The sequence below is a fragment of the Poecile atricapillus genome, chromosome W (assembly GCF_030490865.1).
Source record: "Poecile atricapillus isolate bPoeAtr1 chromosome W, bPoeAtr1.hap1, whole genome shotgun sequence".
Lineage (NCBI taxonomy): Eukaryota > Metazoa > Chordata > Aves > Passeriformes > Paridae > Poecile > Poecile atricapillus.
The window spans coordinates 41,518,849-41,534,084 of record NC_081288.1 but is presented as its reverse complement, the minus strand read 5'-3'; the positions used below and the strand labels follow the sequence as shown (position 1 = coordinate 41,534,084).

At 40.8% G+C, this 15,236-nt stretch overlaps 1 protein-coding gene across 3 annotated transcripts in view; it reads right to left on the bottom strand.

Moving 5' to 3' along the window:
• LOC131591410 (receptor-type tyrosine-protein phosphatase beta-like) overlaps positions 1-15,236 on the bottom strand; it is a 78,140-nt gene that overhangs the window by 51,920 nt on the left and 10,984 nt on the right. For all 3 annotated transcript variants that reach the window (XM_058862072.1, XM_058862075.1, XM_058862073.1), the window contains exons 4-7: positions 10,402-10,678; positions 3,278-3,556; positions 2,686-2,943; positions 1,207-1,470 (exon numbers count right to left, since the gene is read on the bottom strand). In XM_058862072.1, the coding sequence (XP_058718055.1) occupies positions 1,207-1,470; positions 2,686-2,943; positions 3,278-3,556; positions 10,402-10,678 (1,078 nt within the window). The remainder of the gene's footprint in view (positions 1-1,206; positions 1,471-2,685; positions 2,944-3,277; positions 3,557-10,401; positions 10,679-15,236) is intronic.

Below are 15,236 nucleotides of genomic sequence, written 5' to 3'. Positions count from 1 at the left end.
AAATTTATCTTTACTCCACAGAGCTTCTGCTGAAGTGATTGTTTTCAAAGCTCTTGGTGTCTATGGTAAAGGAAGGAATTGCATATGATCAGCATGCTTGGAAATAGGACTTCAAATCCCCAACTTTGAAAGCACTGGGTCTAGGTAACAAAGCTGGGGATCAGTGGTGTTGAGTGAGGGCCTGAAGCTCTCCCTTTAGATTGAAATGGTAACCTTAAAGGACTTTAATGGTAGGCTAAACAAACAAAACAGACCAGCATTTAAACTAATCCAGCTTTGTACTTTCTGGACATGAAAGACTTCTAAGGCTCTTCCAGCCTCCACCGAGAATGGGGTATCAGCTAGTTATGTCAAGGATGTGACTTTCACATGAGATGTTTAGCTGTAGACAATAAATATTTTCTAAAATAAATACTCTGCTCTCTTACACACATATTTTCTACCTTTTGACTCTGAGTCTACTAGAAATTTATAAATGCATTCTTCACTGAGTTAGAACTTTTAGTTCTAAGTCTAATTCTAACTAAGTCAACTTTTGCTCAGGCTAGGCTGGTATGGAAAATATGACACACCTCTAGGGCCAGTAATGCTGTGGGAGAATTATGCAGGATTTTTCAGGTTCAGAACTCATACAAAAGATACCTGAAAGAAAATTATTACTTCTGAAAGAAGATAAAAAACTAGTAACTCCGCTCTATCCTGGCTGTCACATGCCTTTGTTAATCCAAGCTGTTTATAGTAAAGAAATCTGAGACATAATATTTTCCAGTTTGTACGTTTGTGTCTGGAAGAAGGAATAAGACTAGACCTTGAAAAATTACTTTAAAAACTGTTAATAATTTGACTACATGCACACTTTCCAATAAAGTAACTCAGTTTATATAGTATGCTGAGCTGAATTCAAGATAACAAAGTTGATCAGAAGTGCAGTAGTATGCAACAGTTTTGTCCCAGACTCACTCAACTAGAAGGTCCAACAAAAATTCATGACTGTTGCCTGCTACAAGATATGCTGAAGCTGCTTTTGGTTGTCAGATTAACTGCTGCCAGAGAGTCAGCAGGGGATATTCCTGAAATGGTACTGTGCTCTTAATCTCATTTTGCCTGAAATCCAAATTATTTTGTCTCTTACAGTGACTTGCTACAAGGCCAGTGTAGGAAAAAATAGCATTAGTTACAATGTTCTTACTGAAGCAGAAGACTTACATGTCCTGCCAGTTGCCATCCGATCGGTGAACAGTTCACCACTGATTGTGCGGGCAGTAACCTGATAAAGACGTCCTGGAGTTAGCTTGTCAAACTGCGTCTCTGTGACTGGTGGCTGCACAGTTTTGACTTCTTTAACTGATCCAAGATGAGACAGAGTGATATTATAGAAATTGAGGTTTCCTGAAGGTCTTCTCCACTTAACTTTTAAAGCATCTAAGCTGCCATCATTAGTCACCATCAAATCTAGGACTTCAGCTGGGGCTAAAAAAGGAAAATAAGAAAGAGAATAAAATATATCCGTCACAAAACATATAAGACCTGCTGTCTTCCAAACTCCCACAGTTAAGTTTTGATTTTGAACAGTTATATGAGATAGAATATGAATGATTTTGCCTGAACAGTGAAAGGGCAAGATCTGGTCACAGTGCAACTGAACCCTGCCCTGTGTAAGACATTGCACTTCTGAGAACGACACATTTTATGATGCCCACTCTCTTTTCATGAAACAGAAAATCTTTTAGCTGTGTCTACACTCACACCCATCATTTTGACCAGATAATGCACATGCTCCTAAGAACAAGAGATGCCTGCATACATTTTAGTAAATGTATTACATGCATGACTGCAGATATGCCTGTTTTTCACCAGTGTAAAAAGGATTTTTATTCAAATGTTCCACCAAAAGAAAAGCACAGCTACCTCAAATATCTTAACTTCTCAGGCCTGAGGAACAGTAGGTACTAAAATGTAGGACCATGCTGCAAGCTACATGGAATGCTTTTATGCTCTAAGAATACCTGTGAGATTTAAATTTTTTTCACCCAACAACAGAAAGAAATAAAAACTTCTGAAGAAAAAAATCAAATTAGTATAATTCCCCAAACAGCCCAGACAACAGCACTCATCTGTGCATCCTAAACATAACAATATTTTCACTTAATATACATTATGTTTACATTATAAGATTTCTGTAGAAGAAATTGTATCTTACTCTTCCCAGAAATTAACGAGAGCGAAGGCATGACCCTTGTTTGCCTACATAAGTGTTTTAGTAGGATGTCATCTTATCATTATCTCTATGACCACAGAACTCCAGCCCGAAAAGTGTTCCTAAAAAAAAATAATTTCTAAGCTCTGTGAATCAATATCTCTTTGTGAAAAGAAAAAGAAATCCCAACAATCCACAAAAACCCATATCAAACCAATCAACTAGGCAAACAAAACCCCAAACAACCAAACCACCATTTAGTTTTAGAGTTCTTAACCTACTTTACCTTTTTTCCACTTCCCTTTCACACTTCTTCTACTTTCATTTTAGCCTCTAAGTTTGTTGTAGTGGTAACTTAGAGAATTAAATAAGCTTATGGTGTCTCTAACTTGGAACACGAATCACTTATTATTCTGAAATATGTCTATCATACTATTAGGTTATGGTCTTAGCTTCTTGTTTTCTTGTGATGAATTCTGAAATCATACCTGTCCTGACTGTTTGAAAACTGCTGCTCTCCAATCCTGCAGCCTGGGTTATGACAGAGAGGTTATACAGGTGGCCAGCTGTAAGTCCTGAAAAAGTGTAGGAGGTCAGAGAACCTTCCTGCTGAATCTCATGAACTCGTACATGATTATCCAGTAACAGCAGTCTGTAATGATCCACATGTCCAGAGCCAGAAGACCACGAAACGTGGATAGTGTCTGTCTTGACACTGACCTGAATATTTTCCACAGGAGATGGCACTGTTGGTAAAAAAAGAATACATGCTTAAGGCTTAATGGTTATCCCCATGCCAGCAATTTTGAATAGATTTACTCTTGGAATATGTTGGGTTTCTTTAGAGTTACTGAAAACCGAACCCCAAACACATAATAAATATGAGACTCCATTTTTAGCAAACAATTCTTTATGTTAGTCAGAGATTCAAATTTTATTTCTACTTGTAATCAGTAGATACTTATATATATATATGTAGCCATGTAGAAGAATTATACCCATTTGCTAATTTCAAAATGCAGAAATGCAGTATACTTTACGTGGTTTTAAATAGATGAACTACAGCAAAAGAAGTCCTACCAGTGGATCCACTTATGTGAAGTTCTGGGGTAGTCTTATTTCCAGCAACAGCACTGAGGACAATGTTGTATTTATTCCCAGGAATGAGACTGGAAAACGTATTTTCTGTTTTTGAAATTCTTCCTGGTACGGAGACTTCTTGTATCTTTTTATTATCACGATCAAATAATACTAGGTTATACATGTCCACCTTTCCTGGAGAAGGATCCCACTGAACCTGCAAGCTTGTCAGTGTAATTTTTTCCTTATTAACTTCCAAACGAGATGGTGGCAAGGGATCTGCAGTTAGGAAAGAAAATCCAGAAAACATAAGCCATTTCTTGCTTTGGGATTGTCTGAAATTTTACACAGCAGCACAAAAAATCTTCCAAAATTCCCTCTTTATCACCATCATGATGCCAATACTTTTCAAAAAGTTTTTTCTTTCTATTTATAAACACTGTGCATTGAAGCCAGTCTACAAGACAATTTTGCAGAATTCAGAAATATTTATAAAAATTATAAACTTTTATATATTTGTACACACTCACACAGACATACATATAGCAAAACACTTCCATTGTGAATGTATATTGCAAGCATGGAAATTTGCTGACAGTAGAACTGTAACAACTTTAATGAGAAACAGCAAACATGTAAACCCAGCAAATTATACTCAGTGCCTCAGTGTAATGCAGCTTTATAGATAGCAGCTTTAATTTCCTAGCCCTCACCCTAACCACTCTATCAGTTATGGGCATGAGCATTTATACAACTTTAAAGGCAATGATATTTTGTTTTTAGTATTAGCTTCAATGACTTCAAACAGATTCTGATAGAGTATGCTTCTGCTCTGTTGTAGTATTGTTCATATAAATTTTAAAAAACCCAAACAGTACATTGGGTACACCTTAAGGAACTAATATTGGGATTACTTCTCTGAAATTCTCAACATGAATTATGTTGTTTATTAAGAAGCTCTCCAGTAAAACCATCTGTGAAATAAGATACACTCTAAAGGGAAGGCAAACTGACCAAACCTAAAGAATCTGGTTGCTTTTATTCTTCAGGTGTATTTCATCACTCACAAGCCTTCAAGCAAACCATACAAAATGTATTACATGTTGATGTACTAAGGTACTGATGTTTATGTCTTCCAATAAGGTTAAGCAAATGCTTATTAACAATCCAAAGCAGTAAAATCAAGCCTTCATAAGTTGGGATGTTAAAGTTTCCCAACAATTTAGGAATAAAATTGCCTACCACAAGAGTAGTAGGCAAAGCACTTCTGTGCTACTCTTTGTAGCATCAGACCAGGAGTGTAAGGTGCATCCAGGCTGTGGTCTCTGTTTGAACAGCACCTCAAACACAGAAGGACAAGATCATTTTCCCAATGCAGACATTGCTGCTTGGTTCCATGAATAAAGGAGATGGTAAAGTATCAATCACATAACTAAAAAATGCAATGTAAAGGCTGAAAGGATGAAGTTGAATCTACCCCCCACCTACAAATCATTAAGTAGGAGGGCTTCAGAAGCCTTTAAGCTGCTTTTTCTTCAAATTCTGGGTGGTGCAGAATCACTTCCTGCAAAGCTCTGATGAGAACAGAGTAGTGCCAAGTTCTTTGTCAATCAGATACATTACAAATGTCAAGGAAGCATCTCCTTCCTTGGAAACATTCAAAAACTGACAGGACATGGTCCTGGGCAACCAGATCCAGGTGGTCGTGCTTGAGCAGGAGGCTTGGACCAGATGACCTCCAGAGGTCCCCAACCTCAACCTTTCTGTGACTCGGAAAAATACTGTGTTCCTTTGAATCCATGTCTCTGCTTAAAGTCAAATTCTTCCTTTGGAACACAGAGATATTAGTGCTCTTCAGAAAAAGAGATGAAAATTAAACAAATTGATTTACAAAATCATTTCATAAAATTAACTATCTTTTCTTGACTGATTTCTTAAAGGCCAAAACTAAGTCTGCTCAAATCTGAAAAAGAAAAAAGTAATATTAAAAATCAATTCAGAGACCAAGTACGTCAAACTTCAGGTCAAATACTTAAAACTTCACCCAGTTACAGCAACTGAAACAGGAGGTTTTAATGAAAAGTGTCAGGAAATCTTAACAATAGGCTTGACTACCAGCTCCACCTATAATATGTACTAAGCCACTAAAGACTATTATGTTGGCAAAAGTGAATAGTGGGGGTATAATCTTGTTCCTTGAAGGCAATTGTTCTAATCTAAAAGGTCAGACTTTGGAAGTCAGAAATAAATTCCAGCACTATATATGGTCAGATGCACAGCCAGCTGAGAAAGTTTTAATTTGACTGACATTGAAAGAACAGTCATGATAATGGTCAAGAAGTTTAACCCACTTTCTGACTAAGTCAGGATAAGGTCGACTGCTCTTTAGTCCTGCAAAAGTAATCATTGTCATCTGTATTATTTGCCAAATTTGACAAAAGAAGATATCTGCATTTTTAGAAGCACTTATACTATCCTGGGTAATCTGTCTTCTAAGGTGCATGAGCAAAGAAGAAAGTTGCGTGCCTAGAAGGTGAAATTCAGAAATTCAGACTTTATCTAATCTATCTGGTCCAGAAAACAAAACAGTCAGTGCTTTGTACATCCGCTAGAACAAAGGAACAATGAGACTGGGAAGTGCCTGGGCTGAAAGAGCTCTGGATGGAAACAAACACTTAAAAAACCATTTACATTGTTATACAAGTCTCTGTTGGCAATGATACAACACTGATATATCACAGAAATAAGATATTTTCATCAAGATATTTTTATACCATTTGACACCATATGAATTAATGTCCCCTGGTCTACAAAGGCATCTTCCAGAAAACTTAATGGTCTTTGAATTATATTGCAACTCCATTTTCACTTTTGGGGAAGAGGATATGCTTTGTGTGCACAGCTGCTGCAGATCCAATTTATAGATATGGCTCTGTCAAACTCCAGTGACACGATTCCCAGATACAGCCTGTAAGCACAGAAACACACCTGCCTTATGCAGGAGAAAAAAAACCCAAAACAACTGGGAGATATGAGCCCAGGACCTAGTAACGGGGAATTCCTGCCAGTCTCAATCATCTTCCTACCGTATTATCCACTTTTTTCCTAGCCTTCCCTCTTCATAAAACAGTAACCTACTTCATAAGCTTTTAGGAAGGTTAAGTAAGGAGGATTGATTTCATTGTCTTTACTAAGCACAAATATCCATTTCTTTGGGATGATACGCAACTTAGATAATCTTTAAAACATTGTTATTTAGTTTCTTTTTGTACTCTGTCTTTGAAATGGTGATCACAACCATTATATGATTACAGATGATAGGATTATAGAGCCTATAGTTAGAGCCATGTCACATGTTGTTGTTACAGATGGCTAATAAATCAAATTTGTCCCAAATAATTTGAAATTTACAGGAGTGAACACATGGTAAGGCTATGCTTCTTGCACTTAGAGAGTTACATATTACAAGGAAAAAACACTCTAACAGTCTGTGTCTTAGAAGATAGAATTTTATCTTCTTTTCATTCAAATATTTAATGGAATTTTCTAGCAAAAAATTATTTACCTGTTAGTTCTCTCAGTACAGGAGGCTTGGATTAGGCAGTAACATAATATAGCACTGCAGTATTTTTGTAGACAATGATTTTGAAAATGGCATTTATAAGTCTATTTTAGAAGACATAGTTGAAAGTAGGGTAATTGCCATACTGTTTTTCATGGCTCTCTAGACCAGTATCTCAAATCCGAATTTCAATTCAGAATTGAAATTTATATTATACTACTGTTTTTAACTAGACCTAGTCATTCATTGAAATACAGTTATACTGGTGCACAGACATTTGGAGATTTGAGAACTTAAAATGTATGTTGCTTGAAATCAGGAAAGACAATCCTACCATATTTTGCCATACATAAGTTCTTAAACACAGAAATAGTTTTACTGAGAAAGCAAAGAACAGAACTTGAAAGGACTGACAGGTGCATATCCCAGCTTTACAAGGTCAGCAGCGTGCTGACTAGTTGTATGGTTTTATGTGCTGGTTCATGTATATATATATCTTAGAAGAACCCAAACAAATTGTAAATATTATGAAGAAAATGTGCAGACTTGTGCCTACTAACATCTGTAATCTCAGTTTTGCAGTGGAAAATGGATCTGTAGCTCGGAGCTGATAAATCGTGTTATCAGCTTTTTCTCTTTCCTATTCTACCAAAATAGCACAAATGTCCCCACTGTGTGTGTTTCCATAGCTATGTATACATGGCTTATGAAGTGCATATGTGACTGCATTTTCCATCATTTTGGATGACCTATTTTAGTTCTGCTCTACAGGATTAAATATTTGCTGTTTTAAATTGACAACAAAGAGCTCAAAACTTGAGTAAAGACAGTCACTTTAGGAGACTAGTGTAGATTCTTGTACCACTATTTCACGCATTATTAGACTTTAGATCTATGTATCCACAAGTGAACTAAAAGCTGCTTCTCTATGAAAAGATGCACAAGGGTTAATCTGGTGTTACTTAAGAGTTTATGGAATCTTGGCTAGATGCACAGTTATGCTATCAGAATATCAAACTTGCAAACAACATGGACCATGATTTTAATGTGACATTATATATTCTCAAAAGGCCAATATGGTCCTCTCCAAGCTTTTACATTGCCACTGCAAAGGTGGCATGTATTATTTATTGCTTTCACTGCGAGTCCCTCATCAGAAAAGATCACACTCAAAATTTAACCAAATGCTTTGGATTTTATGTGCTTAGCTACTCAAGTACTTTGCATAAGAAACTTGATGAAAATTAAATATAGAACTGGCACACAAAATTTTTTACAGGATTAGATATGAGCAAAAAGCTAGTTTCTGAACTAGGTATATAAACAAACCAGCAACTTTCTTGCAGTTTCTCATGTGTATTTATTATATCAAGATGATACAGATGTTCAAACATTGTTTTGCAAAAAGAAAACACACAAGATGGGATTCCTTTCACTTCAACCAACTACACTTCCGCTTCCTGGTCTAACCTAGCCTTGCTTGACAGTCAGTGGAGAAAGTACCTTCAATGGACAACTTAGCCCATCTTCATTAGAGAAAGAGCTCAGGAGGGGAACCTCATTGAGTACCAAGGTCAGACCTTGTCGTTTTAGATGGCCCATGATAGCTCAGTTCCACTAACACTGAAATTGGTGGAAATTTTGTTTACAATATGGCTGGAAAGACTGCTTATACTTTATATTCACAAGACAATTTCCAGGAATGCATGCCTATGGGCACTCAGGCTCAGTAGATAGTAAACTAAAACTATTGTCATCAAGTCACCAAGGAACAGGTGAAAAAGAGCTTCCATGGAACTGGATTAAAATGCTGCCCCTGGTGGAAACATAATAAGAGGAATAATCTTCCCTCATTGTGTATTGAAAAGCTTAGTATGGACAACACAACATGTGTTGTTCACAGGTATAATCTAGAAAAATTCTTTAGAAAAGAAAAAAAAGACAAATTTTGGGGCTTATTGTGTATTTTTAACACTATCAAGAAATTCAACTCAAGGAAAGCAAGGAACCACAAAGCAATCTGAGTATCTCTCTGCAGGAAACATTCATGGCTCCTCTAGTCTTATTTCATGCTTTTGACTGATCTCTGCTATCCAAAATCCAAATGTAAACCTCACTTCAGCTATGGTATACCAATTTAAAGTATTTCAACTTAAGCTTTAATCAGACTTTTCACTTACATGTCAGCTACATAATATGACTCTAATGATCACCTGCTTCCAATGGCTTTCACCTTACAGCCTTGAAAAATCTATTTAGTGATTTAAAAAGTCCTAAATGGCATGTACAAGTTTCTGTATTAATGGTTATGCATTAATCAAAATGTGCTCTAAAGTGCACATCTACTCTACTTCTATGTAAGTATTCAATAATAGAACTTTACTATACAGAAATGATGGTGATTTACACCTCTCTGATAACGGCTGATCTATTCTTTCAATTTTCACACTGCAAGTCATCAATATCAATATTAAAAACAATCAGCATGATGCACAACAAATTTAAATCACTGTCTGCATAGAAACTATTACTCATTTCTACCAACTGACGTGACTTGTGCTTAGTGCATAGCTATGACACCAGCAGACCTGTAAATGGATTTTTTTAAAATTTGTGTTACCACAGCAAATCAATGGAGAGTATTTAGTGCATTTGTATGGTTAATGCAAGAAAATGGCTCTGACAGAAAGCAACACAATACCTCTGGACAGGTAATTGTGAAGTATTTGGCTGCTGTAATCTTCAATACTAATATTAAGTACCTCTCTAAAATCAACACATTAGGAGCAAAGAGAGGTATTTAATGATGGACCTCATTTAAGACATCCCTGCTTTTGGTCTTGAACCACTGCCTTTAAAAGGTTGAACAATACTATATTTTATCATCTTCAAAAAAGCACAAATACAGATAGAGGCCAATTGTGCCACTGCAGCTGTTGTCATTCAATGTCCCTTTCTTCACAGCTGAGTTGTTCACACAAACATGAATGTAGAAAGGGGGCTTTCCTTGGCAGCCCTCTGTCAGGCTGCTGGACCGTTTCTACAGCCAGTCATGGATGTGTCACTGTAAGTGCTCTGCAAACAACAATATCATAATACCTCACTGGTGATATCCAAGGAAAACATATAAGAAGGAAGTTTCAGCCTTACTTTCTGACTTTTAGACTACGGTTAGACAGAATAAAAGTATGGAAATGGGCTGCAATGGTAGATTGTCCTTAAAGAAGATTTACCTCAATAAATAGTCAGTTGAGGAACTATGATGACAACATGTTTGCATGAGCACAAAGAATGTTATGGGCATCTACTACAAAAAAAAAAATATTCTGACTTAATAGCCTCACAGCACCTTCTTCTTTCAAGCCTGTTGGGTTAACTGTAAAGTTACTTCTGGCAGTGGGCTGTAGAGAGCTCAAGCGCAGGGCTGCTGTTTTCAGTAAACACTGTCCGCTTGCAGTAGCTGTAAATCCATCGCTCTCCTCCTCCTCTTAGAGCCGACCGAAGCAAGGGGAGGAAAAGGAAAAGCCCGGCGCCCCTCCCCGCGCACCTGCCGCGTCCGTACCTGTCTGCAGGGAGATGTTCAGAGCCTCGCCGCCGGCGAGCGGCTCGATGCGGAGGTGGTACCAGGTCCCGGCCTCCAGGCCCCGCAGGGTGCAGCCGTAGGTGCCGTTGTCCGCGGGGACGGGCTGGCAGCCGGCCGCCTCCCCGTCCTCGGAGCGCCCGCTCAGGCTGAAGTTGCAGGCGCGGCCCGCGGCGCCCCAGCGCAGCCGGACGCTCTGCCCGGTGACGCTCCGCTCCGTCAGGTTGGCGCTGCATCCCGCCGCCTGCCCCGGCGCGGCCTGCGGAGAGCGGGGAGAGCTCTGAGAGACCCGCCAGTACCCCTGGGCTCAGCCCCCAGCCCCGTCCCCGCGCTGCGCCGGTGCGGGGCGAACCTGCCCGTGTCCCCCAGGCTCTCCTGCGACCTGCGAGGGGCGACCCCCTCCTCCCGGCCGCTCACCTTCGTCAGGGCCAGCGCCGTCCACAGGGCGAGTCCCGCTCCATAGCTCAGCATCGCCGACAGTTTTTAACCCCAAAAACCCTCGCGGGGAGGGGAAAAGGGGAAGGGACGGCGGGGTTGGGATGGGGGGATCCGAAGAAGCGAAGTGGCGGCGGCGGGCCCCGGGGGCCCCCGCTCCCCGCCGGGCTCCGAGCCCTGTGCCGGGCCGCCCGGCTGCTGCATGCGCTCGGGGCTGCCCCGGCCGCCTCGCCGCCTCCCTGACACCGCCGTGGGGTGGGGGGGCTGCCCGCCCGCGGCTGAGGAGGAGCGGAGGAGGCGGGGGAGGCGGCCGCCGCTTCCCACGCTGCCATTCTGACCCGGGCTGACTCTCCCGGAGCCCTTCCCGCCGACTTCCGCAATCAAGAGGCGATTTCCTCGCGTCTCGCTGCGGGGGGCGACGCTCGGAGACTCGGGACTTGCCGCCCACCGGGCAGGCGACTGGCCCCGGGGTGCCGCCCCTCTCTCCTTAAGGATCCCACCTCCCTCTCTTCCTCGCTGCTTCCTCCTCATGTCGGTTTTCCCCTGTGTCCTGTCTTCCCAAGCGTTCCCCCCGGCGCACGGGCCCTTCAGCGGTGCCGCTGCTGTGGGGCGGCACTCTTGTCTCACGCTGGCTGCACCTCACTAGGCGCTGACTTGCCTTGGCTCCTGGTTGCATCGCCTCGCAATGTCTTCTTGCCTCTGCCCCACCTCACAACTGCCTTGTCTTATGCTGGTCCTGCCTCATTCCCACCTTGTCTTTTGCCTGCCTTACCTCACGGCCGCCTTGCCTCGTGTGGCTCCTTCTCCTCCTGCCTGCCCTCCTCTTGGCCGCCTTGCCTCAGGCTTGCTTCATTCCACGGCCACCTCACCTCGCATGCCTGCCCCCTCACACCTGCCATCCTTCACAGCCGTCCCACCTGCTGGCCCACCCTCCTCTTGGCCTCAGCTATCAGTAACCCACCCCTGCAGCTCCTGAGTCTCAAACTGACGTTTTTAAGGGTTAACCATAGACCACCAAGGCCTCCATTCTCTACCTGGCCATATGGCACTGCAGCCAGTGGCCTTGCATCCAGGAGAGTCCAGCAGAGCCCAACACTGAGCTCCTGCCTGCAGCAGCAGAGTCTGTCTGTGAGTAGCCAAGTCATCTCCGTTTTCTATTTCTACTTGTGTCCTCAAAACAATTCCTTCCCACATCCCCTGAATAACTCCCAAGCTAAAATTACACACACCATGGAAAGCAAAAAAGTCTCCGTGTTTTCAGACTGCACCAATAAAGCTGTGTGCAACTCTGAGTTGGCTACTGCCAAAATGAAAACTTTCCATTTCTGTCATGCATACCCATTTCCTTCTTGTTTAAATTTCAGCCTCTGAAAACTCACATATAAGTCTGCATGTGGGGAGACAGAGAAGAATTGTAGGCAGAAGCATTTTGCACCTTCAGATATTCAAATACACAGTAGCAGCCATGGAGTGAATTTGGGGGTGCACAAAAGAGAAGGAAATGGACATTTACTTTCTTCAACAGGAATGGCATTTTTCTGCATCTTTCTGTACTGCATTATGCATGTGGGAATTTAACTTTTAAAAGCAGTACCTCAAGCAAATTCAGTACCATCCCTGTATCACTTTTGCCCTCTTTGAGGGAGAAAGAGGTTCTACATTTACAAACATTAGTCTGCCTTCTAGGGGAGCTGCTGTTCTAGGATTTTTCTGGGCACCAGCCTGTCAAACAAGATGCAAATATCTGAAAAACCTTAGCTCTCCTTCTGTTCTGAAATCAAAAGTCTGAGCACTCAAGGGTGTTACCTGCACGTACAGGAAACTTCATCTGTCCCAGCGGAGCTCTGTGCCTGGTCCTAGGGACATGGCACTGAAAGTGCTGTGCTGTAATTTGCAAAGCTGAAGATAACTAATAACTTTTTGATCATTGCCTTAAGTGACAATATAAATCTGTGTTGGTTATTATGTCATTCTCAGGCCCATCACAGAAGATATCCCTTGGAAGAGATGTTTTACATACTTCAGACAGAAGGAGGAACCAAACCCCAAAGAGCTAGCACAGGGGATAATCATACCATTTATGGGAAACATGCGGTGTGTTTCTTAGATCTAAGCTGGGACTAAAATGACATAGATGTCTTGTAGTTATTTAAGGTGAGAGTTTCACAGTGTGATTTCTTCTTTAAGTGGTTGTGTTTTTTGGGCTAAACAGCATAAACCACACCAATACTTTTCCAGCACTGGAGAAGTGCAAGTCTGAAGGCTTATTGGGATGTTTGGATTACTTCAAAACCCTCTCTGAAAATTAAAACATTCAGAGTAACCTGCCTTTTCTTGAAAAGGAGCTCACATTATTCTAAGGAATTTTGAAAACATACATGACCTGAACTTGCAGGGAAGATATAATTTGGAGTAAGTTGTTTAAGCAGATGTAGTAAGTAAGAGGAAAAAAAAACCATGATCAATACTGCAAACATAAAATTCAGGAAAAAGAGTGGAACGTACCACAAGTAAAACTTAAAGACTTTTGGAACTAAATACCTGCTTGTTTCTTCTAGCTAGCATAAGATAATTTGTGGAGGAAAATTATATTAATGCTTCTCAGAAGTGCTCATAATTCAGAAGTTCCTACTTTATTAATCTTATTCTTGCTATCATAAAATCTTTACATTTTTGTATTAGTAGGAAAGTACTGGTTTATTACAGGTTTTTAGACTTCCTTCTGTATGTTATCCAGCAAAAGTTGCTACATGGGTAAGGTCTGACACAGATGCTTATGCCAGCACTGGAATAAAACATGAGGGGTCCATCATTCACTGGTGGCAATATATTTATACAGAATAGCCAACATAATACAAGTAATTACTTCCAGACTGGTACTGAATAAATGGGCTTTTAGTAAATCAGCAGTCACACAGCCTTTAATACTTACTGACCTGTGTGGCAAGCCAAGAAACTAATTAAACTGAAAAAAGAACTGGAAGTGAGTTTTGGGAGTTGCCGGACGTGTCTCTAATAGCAGGCTCCAAAGTCCCTTTCAGACACTTTCCCAAGGTTTCCTGACTTTTTTTTTTTTTTTAACACCAACCTCTCTGTCTCTCTAATCAAGAGGAAATGGGCTTTGCATAGCTTTTGTCATGGATTCAAAGTGCAAGCTGCAGTTTTACTTGAAATCCAAGGCAGCTCTAAACCAAACATTTTGTTCAATTGAAATGTCACTATTGTCGCCCCCAAAATTGGTATGTGCACAGCCAAATAACAACATGGCTTTACTTCTGCAAACAAGAGGCCCCAGCCTCAGCAAATGCAGTTCATAGAAGGTATTGTCTTCCTCACAACAATATTCTGCACTTAGTCTATGTGTTTTCAAAGTATTATGTTAAATACAGTTAATCTTTAAACATCCCTGAAGTTTGACAAAAAATGTTTTTAACTCCATTCTAAAGACTGGGAAACAGAGATGCAGGCCAAAGATTTTAAGTTTGTGTATGTAAATTGGTGTATCTAGATTTCAAATGTCCAGAGCCAGCTGGAGGCTACAAGAGAAAGCTATTACCGGTTCTTTTTCATAGATATGTTTAGGCACCTTATCATCAGAATTCTGGTTTGAAAGTTTTGACATAAGCGGCTTGCAAATGATGTGATTCAGGAGGTGAAGTGGGGTAGAAACACAAGAGGCAGTAGTTTCTGTTAAAATGGTGCCATTTCTTTTGCTTTGGCAGGATTATGTAGTAGTAGTGCTGGAGGTAGTTTGGATAATACCTGATTTTATAGGACATTTCCATTTGGAAGGAACAAGTATTCTGTGCAGGAGGTATGCAAATGAACAGAGGGCATGAGGAAATAAGCTCAGCCTGCATGCACCGAGCCAGAAGGATCATGTTTAAAAAGAACTGCATCAATTTTGGAATGGGGTGCAGTGCATCCATTCTTGCCTCAGTCCCTTCCCCTCATCAGCATCAGAACAGTGGTGTTGGAGTCCATAAACCATCAAGTTTATGGACCCTGCCAGTCTGTCCACAGCCCTCCCAAACATAAAACACATTTTCTTAGTCTTATCCACTTCAACATACAGTAGTAACTAAAACATGTTTGCCTGCCCCAATATATTGAGTGTAGTGTGGTCTCCTGGAAGATAAGCCACAGGGAATTTAAGGATTTTCAGTTCTAAACTGCTGTGAGATAATAGTGATACAGTGACCAATAATGTTCTGCATGTTTTAATTCTAACTGCCCGTATACATTTTGCCAGCAGTGTTCCAGATTTACCAAACTGAGTCTTGCAGAAAAGGAAGACTGGGAATCAATTTGCAGCAAATGGCCTGCCATGTGCTCCTTCTACAGCTGAGGATGGCAGCCCCATTCACTACCCATTCTCTGCC